The sequence below is a fragment of the Orycteropus afer genome, unplaced genomic scaffold (assembly GCF_000298275.1).
Source record: "Orycteropus afer afer isolate SDZICR_OR568_19922 unplaced genomic scaffold, OryAfe1.0 scaffold00001, whole genome shotgun sequence".
Taxonomy (NCBI): Eukaryota; Metazoa; Chordata; class Mammalia; order Tubulidentata; family Orycteropodidae; genus Orycteropus; species Orycteropus afer.
The window spans coordinates 34,578,809-34,588,679 of NW_006921588.1; the positions used below are offsets into that span (position 1 = coordinate 34,578,809).

At 37.1% G+C, this 9,871-nt stretch overlaps 1 protein-coding gene across 1 annotated transcript in view; it reads right to left on the minus strand.

Moving 5' to 3' along the window:
• Nucleotides 1-365: 365 nt before the first annotated feature.
• XIRP2 (xin actin binding repeat containing 2) overlaps nucleotides 366-9,871 on the minus strand; it is a 433,022-nt gene continuing 423,516 nt past the window's right edge. The window contains exon 9 of the mRNA XM_007947184.2: nucleotides 366-460. Within this exon, the coding sequence (XP_007945375.2) occupies nucleotides 366-460 (95 nt within the window). The remainder of the gene's footprint in view (nucleotides 461-9,871) is intronic.

The following is a 9,871-nucleotide window of genomic DNA, read 5'->3' on the forward strand; positions in this document are numbered from 1 at the left end:
AAAACAATTATTATGCCAGTAGAAAGCTGAGGCAGTGTTACGGATATATTACACAACACAGAAAGATATTCTGAAGTCCTAACCTCCAGTGCCTATGAAAGTGACTTTTGTTTGGAAATAAAGCCTTTTAAGATGTTAACAGTTAATGTAGATCATATTGGAGCAAGGTGGGCCCTAATGTTATTTGAATGATGTCTTATAAAAGAAACAGACACAGAGACAGATATAGACAGAGGGAGGATGACCATGTGACAAGGAAGGAAGATGCAGCTGCAAGTCAAAGAATGCCAAAGAATGTTTGGGCTACATATGACAAAAGCATTTACCTCAGTTTACTGTTGCAGTGATGGCATCGGAAGCAGAATTTATGAAAACTCTGCTTGTCTGCTACTAGACATTCCATTGGATAAACTGTCTTTTGACAAAGTATACATATTTCCTTGTCTTGGAGCAGCAGTTTCTAAAAATAAAATAAAATAAATTAAAATTACTTACATGGTATGATATTAACACACACACTGCCGTTGAGGTGGACCTGACTCATAGTGACCCCTCTTTGGGTTTCTGAGGCGGTATTACTATGGAAGTAGATTGCCCAATCTTTCTTCCGAGGAGTGGCTGGTGGGTTTAAACTGCCAGCCTTCTGGTTAGCAGTCAAATGCTTAGGCACTATGCCACCAGAGCTCCCTGGTATGATATTACATCATGTAAAAATGTAACAGAACAGAACAAAACCAATACCACAGTAATTGGCCATGCGTTTAATGTCAAAAGTTCTATTATTGTCTCAACAACCCCACAATAGCTCTCCAGGCATAGACAATTCTGCCCATCAGGTTTAGGGCTCTGGTACAATCAGCCTTAGTCTATTGTCTCTACTGTTTATGAATTTGAGGAAACATAGATGAACAAATATGCTAATTAAATTTAAAATATTAAATATATATATATATACACATACACAGATATATATAGTAAACTATGGAGACCATTGAGAGAATTTATCATTCTCAATTAATGAACTTTCTAGATCACTGCCATTGAATTGATTCTGACTCATAACCCCCATTGGGTTTCTGAGGCAGTAAATCTTTATGGAAGTAGATTCCATCTGCGAAGTGGCTGGTGGGTATATAAGGGTTCACATCTAACTTGGTTCAAAGATTTTATTTTACAAAGCATTCTGGACAGAACTTTCTAAACTACAGTTGCTCCTCATTATTCACAGATTCCATATTTGTGAATCTGCTTACTTGTGAAAATGTATTTGTAAGCCAAAAATCAATACTCAGAGTGTGCTGTGGTCATTTATGAACATGTGACGTGTGTAAAGTAGCAGACATTGAGTCTCCAATGCACAAAGTTGGTCTGGTATTCACTTGTTCAGTGTTTACAAGGAATTTATAGAACATAATCGCCATGTATAATAAGAATTAACTATATGATATATCTTTTAAAAATGAGAACACTGTGTTTGGTTAAATATTTTCCTGATGATTATGGTTGCTTCCGTGATACCAACTCTTACTTAATTGTAATGTAATAAACCCACTGCCATTGAGTCAATTGCAACTCATAGCGACCATATCGGACAAAGTGGAACTACCCTATAGAGTTTCTAAGGATTTTAATCTTTACAGAACCAGACTGCTTCATTTTTCTCCCATGGAACAGCTGGTAGATTCAAAACATCAACCTTTGGGTTAACAGTCAAATGCTTTAACCACTGCACTACCAGAACTCCTTGAAAAAAAATAGTATTCCTAAATACAATGAACTGTTTAGGACCACTTGTCCTCCATTTAAATGGCTTCAATTATAGTGCTTATTAAATTCTCATGTCTTCTCTTTTTTTTAAATAATTTTTCTGCCTCTTCCTTTACTGTAAACTACCTCTAGTCACTTCTTGCTGCTGTCATGTCATTGCTAGCCTCTATGAATAACAGCAATTATACTACTACTCAGTGTTTGCATGGTAGTTCAAAACTGATATGAAACTTGCACTTCTGTATTGCTTTTGATTCTCAAAATGTTCCTGTAAGAATAACCAAGCTTTTACATATTTTATATGTAAAATAGAATATATTTGGGGTACTGAGAGATCTCCTTTGCTTATTTGGTTCTTAGTAGGAGACATATTTCTATATTTAACACCAGTTTCTTTGTATGTTCTATGTGATGTTGAGTTATCTTAACAAACTGAACATTTGAAATTAATTAGACAGTTTTGCTTATTTATTCCAGAAGCAAGCCCATTAAGAACCCATCTTAACCTGCTACACTAGACACAGATGTTGCAAAAATGATACAGGCATAATTTTTGGTTTCAGCAGTTTTTATTTCTGAGCTTGCTATTTCTTTCCATCTGTCTAAAATAATGGAGTAAACTAATGATGCTCATTAATTATGTCAAATCTTATATCTAGAAACCTCATTACTTGCAAAAACAGAAAAATATAAAAACTGAACTGTTGCTTGATGCTTAAGAGACTGTACAAAGTTTATATGTTTTAAATATCTCTCCTTCCACACATAATCAAATTTTAAGAATGTATTGTCCATATTCATCTGAGTAAGGCCAATTAGAGCTTTCATTGGGGGTCTATTTTCAGAAAGGTTAAAACAAACAAGCAAGCAGTAGTATTAGAGAAAGCCAACCATATGCAAAACAATAACAATAAATGTATTAAAGGTCTAATTTCACATCTACACTTTGTTAGAGTCACGAATCAATGAAAAACATTATAGCACATATGAAGAGTGTAAAATGTTTATTGGATTTGTAAATGGAAAGTTTCAAATTGGAGGAACTTGTGTCAGATATAAGAGTGATAGGGCAACATGCATTCCCAGGAAGCAAAAGGTCAATATGTAAACCATTTGTTCTTGGGAAGAATGTGTCAAGATGGAAGCAATTTGTTCCCAATATGTTTAATACTGCAATCTTGTATAACCAAGCCAAATGACATCACTCACTTAGGTGGTAACTCACTCCTTCCTAAATATGTGGCCTACCTCTGCATTTCAAAGGACTTCCAGCTAAAGCTGATTTTTTCAATCATTAAACCCCTATCTTTCCCTGATTCTCTAAGTAGATAGACCCTTCTTTCTGTTTGAATGTTGGAGTACTTTGTATTGTCACTTAGCACTGCCTACCTCAAGCTGTAAAATATTCTTCACTAAAACTCCTTTTCTTTAACTCCTAAAAAAGAGTATGAGAGTTTCTTTGTTCACACTTCTGGCATCAGAAGAAGGATTTCAAAGGTGAATTATCTTTCCCTATACCTGAGGCATTAGGACAGAGGCATGGTATGTGCTGTGATGCTTTGAGCTCTCTGCTTCTGCAAATTCTTGGAAAAAAACCCTCAAATCCATGCTCTGTTCCCTTGTGTTGATTATTATTCAAGTTTTATTGTGGATTTGCTTTGGTTCTTGCAAGCAAAATTTGCTTGTTGTAACTGTCTTTATAAGATGGGAAATGCCACATCTAAAGGGGATTTGGAACTGGGTTCTGGGACTCCTGCACACTACATTAACAAGCATTATTGTCCTTCATCATGCATTTTCTTGTCTGGCTAGCATAACCTCACTCGATACAGTGAAATCAGTGGCTACTTTGGGGTTCTTTGATCTAAGTTATCTTTTCTGTGCAGAAATTTAGAGACCCAAGCCTCTTGAATTAAACAGTCCCTGTGGGAAGCCTATTTTTATTGGTATATTGAATCCTCCAAAAGACATCAAGATAGTAAAACTATTTCCCTGAAGGAAACTGACTCTAAATTAACTAAACAGAAAAAAGAATTACAATGTCAAATTTCAGCTACCACTTTTCTGCTCCCTTGATGGATGCTAAATCTTTATACCCTTCTTTGTTTTCCTACTAAACTGATAACAATTTATTTGAACTTTTACTGTTCCTGAGAAAGAAAAAAAAAAAGCAAATAAACTGCCTAAATTACCCCTTAAAATTCACCCTTGCAGTAATGCTAAAGCACTTTTGTCCTGTGGACATACTCAGAATTATGTAGCATTGTTAAAGATTTTTCCAAACTCCATGAAAACCCCAACAAATTTCCTGAAGATCTTTTAAATCCTCCTTGGATCTTACCAGCCTGGACTCCCCACTTATATCAGCTTGTTCACATGATCACTGGACCAGTGGAAGCTCAGCTACGGCTGGAACAGGCAGAATGGAAAGACTCCAAGGCCACTTTACCCTTAAATGTTGATAAAATGGCCATCAAGCTTTTGGAAGACTTTTGGGCCATGAGAAAAAGAAAAATGCTTGTGGCTTCCCAAAATTTCTCTCTAATTGATTGGACTAAAATTCACTCTTGTAAGCAATATTAAGATGATATTATTGATTATTATCATTATCCATCCTAGCTGCTCTAAAAATTTCCTAAGTACTCTAGACTCAAGTTGACTATTCCTGGTGACTTGGCACTTTCAATACTGTTTTCATATCGAGTCTTAAATCTGAAATCTCAGCTGAGTAAAGGGACATCAATTAGAGTGGGAGACAATCCTATTGTCAAGCTATACAACCTTGCTTACAAACTTTCCTGGACTCTTGAAGATGGAATGGTTTCTAAGGCTGTTAATGGACCTTCAGTTGCAACGATCACAACACCTAGTCAAAAGAAAAAATGTTAAATCTCCCAAAAGCACAAAGGTAGGTATTTGTTACTATTGTAAAGAACAAATACTACAAATTAAAAAATAAACAAAACACTGGATAGCCCCTATTTTTAAAAAAAATCCCATAATCTGATTCAGAATGAAGGAGACAAAACAGACACTTTTCCTTTGGTGGCTCTGCAAAGAAAAATGACTTTACTTAGCAGTGAGGAATCTTGCCAGTTTTAAATTGACAATGGAACCACCCTCTCTGCAATTAGCCCTACTTGTTTACAAAATCCCCTACATCGGAGTAATAAAACCTCAAAAGTATTGGGTCACCAATCAGGAACAAATATTGATTAATTCACAGCCTGTTTTGATATCTCTTGGTTCTGTTGAAGATTTAAACCCTTTTTTTTTTTTTTTGCTCAATTCTGATACCCCTGTCAATCTGTTGAGAAAGGATCTTTTATCTGAATGGAATTATAATTTACAATTTAATGAACAGGGGTAAATATTATTGAGTCTGTTTGATCTTGCTAAGTCAACAGAGACAGGCTTTGTATTAGACAATATTCAGGAAGAAGAAGCCATTTGCTATATGCAAGCACTTGTCCTGTCTCTCCAGAATTTAACTCAGCTTAACCAAACTAATCAAACTCACTGCCATCAAGTTGATTTTGACTGGTAGCGTCCCCTCCTTGGGTTTCCGAGGCACTATCACTATGGAAGTTTATTGCCCAACCTTCCTTCTGAGGAGTGGCTGGTGGGTTTGAACCACCAGCCTTCTGGTTAGCAGTCAAATGCCATAGACACTACACCACTGGAGCTCCTTAACTCACCTTAGTCCTCTCCCTTCCAGCATCTTTCCCCTAGTTCCTGAAACCTTATGCATCACCACATTCACAGATGTAGATTGAGTTTCGTCAGCCAAGCTGATTAAAATTCCAATAGATTTATAAACCTCCACAAAAAAATTTCCCAGTATCCTCTCAAATAAGAAGCAAAAGAAGGACTAACTCCCATCTGACTAGATTTCCTTTCTAAAGATTGAACTGTCTCTTGTACCAGTATCCTGTTCTTCCAGTTAAAAAAACCAAATAATAGAGGGTAGAGCATTGTTTAAGGTTTGTGTGCTGTCAACCATATTGTTATTTCTAGATTCCAAGTAGTTCCTAATCCTCATTTATCACTTTACTATGTCCCTCCAGATCCAACTCATTTTATGGCAATGGTTCTTTGCAGACCCACTGTTGGCTTTTTCAATATTTCTATGCATTCTGAAAGTCAATATTTGATTTTACCTGGGAAAATCAACAATTTACATGAATAATTTACTGAATCTTTCATTTATTTTTCTCAGATTCCATATGAGAACTTGCAGCTTTTACAGTTTACAAACAAATCCACATGGGTGCATTACTGATGATTTGCTAGTTTGCTCAACCTCCCAACAAGCTTGCCTTGAAGACAGTGTGTTGTTGTTGTTGTTGTTATGTGCCGTCGAGTCAGACCCGACTCATAGCAACCCCTCCTTGGGTTTCTGAGGCAGTATCACTACGGAAGTAGATTGCCCAACCTTCCTTCCAAGGAGTGGCTGGTGGATTTGAACAGCCAGCCTTCTGGTGAGCAGTCAAGCGCCTCAACCACTATGCTACCAGAGCTCCCATGAAGACAGTGTAGCTTTATTAAAACATCCAGCAGCTGGTGGACATAAGGTTTCCAAAGGAAAATTTTAATTATTTCAACCTCTGTTAAATATTTGGAGCACTTAATTTCTGAAGAGGGAGCTCTGGTAGTGTAGTACCTAAAGCACTTGACTGCTAATCAGAAGACTGGCGGTTCAAACCCACCAGCCACTCCTTGGAAGGAAGATGAGGCAATCTACTTCCGTGGTGATACTGCTTCGGAAACCTAAGGAGGGGTTTCTATGAGTTGGGTCCGACTGGACGGCACATAACAACAACAACAAATTTCTGAAGAAGGAATCTCTATTGATTAAATGGATAGAAGCTATTCTTGTCTTTCCTGTTCCTGAAACAAAGAAACAGCTACAGGGGTTTCTAGGATCCTGAGGCTATTGTTGAACCTGATTTCCTAATTTTTCTTTGTTGTCTCAACAAAGAAATATTAAAAATCCTCTGAGCTGGATTCATTATAATTTGCACCAGAAGATCAAGAGGTTGTGGTTCAATTATTAGATTATTACTCTCCCACTCTAGGTTTTCCTAATTCCCACTTAAATTTTTCCATATTTGTATATGAAGTACCTGGAAATGTTTCAGCTGTACTAACTCAAAAGCACAAATGACAACAAAGACTTTATAGGTAATTATAGCCTATAGCTTGAGTGCGTAGCCAGGAGATACCCTTCCTGATTTAGGGCTGTGGGTACAAGTGCCGAACTAATGGAACACACAGCAGATGTGGTGCAAAAATTTTTAGATGTCTATGTGCCCCATTTTGTGTCTGCCTTACTTAATTCTGTCTTTGTACAACAACTTTATGCCACTAGGCTCACCTATGAAGTTCTCTTCCTGGTTGTGTCTAACAATAGACTACGTGCTGTGGCCTATTTAAATACAGCTACTCTTCTCCCCATAACTAATGAGAACAACTATTCCACACATGATTGACTAGGTTTGACTGAGCAACTTTAAGCCCTCACAAAGACTTAACAAAGACCCCTTTAACTAATCCTGATTTAGTTTTGTTTGTGGGTAGTTTCTATTTAAAACCTAATTCTACTAGTCCTCATTATCAAGTTGGATATGTTCTTATGACTTCTACTGAAGTCCTTGAATGGCAGACTCTCCATGAATTTATTTCAGCCCAATCAGCCAAATTATTTGCCCTCACTAGAGCTTGTAGATTTGCTTCAGGAAAATCTATTATTTTTATGTGTAACAGGTACTGTTTTGAAATTATACATGATTTTGGCATGTTTTGGGAAACAAAGAGCATTTTTAACATCTTCTGGAAATTTCACTTTCTATAGAGCTTTAGTAGCAGATCTTCTAGATGCTGTGATAAAAATACAACCTCATCAATAGAAGGGAATACACAAAACTGAAGAAATTAGAGGAAATAATCTTGCTGATATGGCAGCCAAAAATGTTGTCTTTCAAGTGATTTCTGCATTTATGGTATAATAAATACCTTATAAAAAATACCTTATTATACTTTCTGATATAATAAAGTCCTTATAAAAAAGGGACTCACAAATTTGTCTACTGACAATTCCAACCATCATGAATTACCTTTAGGAAAACTTTTAAAACACCAACAATTAATTCAAACAGACAAAATAAAAGCATGGAAAAGGCAATCTGTTACCAAGAGCTTGCCACTAATTTGTGAACTGGGCCTTATAAGAGAACTGTCTTACACAATGTCCTGCATGTTCCTATCATGCTAGCCTTACTTGAAGGTTCCCACAAGGATGAGATAAAATGACTGAGACCTTAAAAAATATACTAGTGGGGAAAAAAATTTGTGACTGCCAAACATATTGCCACTCATTGCCCTATTTGCCCTCGCTACAATCTTGACAATCTTGGAGAACACCTTACAGTGCTACTGGGACAATACCTTTACCTTCAGGGCCTGTGCTTGAATGGCAGCTAGATTTTATTCAGTTTCTACCCTCCAAAGTTTACAAATAAGTATTGTGGATTTCCACATTGAGTAGAAGCCTTGTTGCCATCATGTGACTGCAGCATGTATAACAAACAAATTTCTTGACACCAACCTTGGGAGCACCAAACACTCTTCATAGTGATCTTGGAACTCATTTCACTGGTCAAGTTATCCAAGAACTGTGTCGAGTTTTTCCCATTTATCAAAGGCTACATTCTCCCTATCATCCTCAGTCTTCTAGTTTAGTAGAGAAAACTAATAGAATAATAAAGACTCAAATAGCAACTTTGTGAAACCTTAAATTTATCCTGGGCTAAGGTCCTACTCCTAGTTATTTTATAACTGAGGTGCACACCATTTGGATCTCACAAACTTACTCCCTATGAAATAACTACTGGGAGACCTATGATCCTTCCCTTAGTTGCCTGTACCAACTCTGACATTTTTCAGGCTAAATTGGTGAAGTGTAGTCAGTCTTTAATCTGATGTTCTGAAGAATATGTTTCACAGGTTTGAGAAAATTTGATGAACAGCAACTAGACTCCCAAAGTCTGCCTAATATTACCCCAGGAGAATATGTATGTTGTAAAAGACATCAAATAAAAGACTAATTAGAATTTCATTGGAAGGGACTATACTTAGTCCTCTTCACCAATCCATATGCAGCCAAATAAGAGGGCATAAAAACTTGTATCCATTTGTTACAGTTATAAAAGGCCAAGACTTCTCTTTGGACTAGCCAGCATACCAGAGAATTGAAGGCCACTTTTAGATTCCCCTGTGGACAGAAACAGATTACATCTGAGGCAGATGATTCATCCAAGATCTTGGATCAGACTTGAAAATGCATATTTTTATCTTTTCTTTTTAACTTTTGCTACAGTCCTGCTGATACTAATGTTTTCCTAGATTGGGCAGATGTTTATGCACACAATTTAAAGATTTAATTGATAGATATGTGGTCCCCTCCCAACCTTAAGTCAGTCTGGCCTCCCTGGAGGGCTTTTCCACTACAGGGATCTGATTGGGTTGCTCTGGTTCTGTGGATATAAGAACAATGGAGAAATAGTCCATCACTACAGGAAATCACTATTACTAGATTTTCCATTGATAGATGGCCATTTTTCAGCTCTGAACGAAACCTAGCCATAACTTAACCATCAGTCTTAACATAACCCCTACTTTACTAAATAAATTTGCCCAAGAAGAACTAGTTAAAGAATCTTCCAAACCCACAAGCAGTACTCTTCATATTGTAGGTCCATATCAACAAACATGGGAGAGGTTCATCTGGTTAGTTTCCCAAGTGGAGAGGCTAAGTCAGATTTCTCCCCTTTACTGGGAACAAGCTAACCACATCCATACAAATAACCCAGGTATCACCAAACCTATGAGATGGCTCCCATTGTCAGAAGGTGCATCAGTTATAATCTTACAAGCTACTGATTGGTTCACCGGCTATGATGCTCAGAGTGTTGATGCTATTTGGTAGACCCTAATGGTATCTTTGGGAGCTCTGGTAGCATAGTGGCTAAGGCACTTGACTGCTAACCAGAAGGCTGGCGGTTCAAACCCACCAGTCACTCCTCGGAAGGAAGGTTGGGCAATC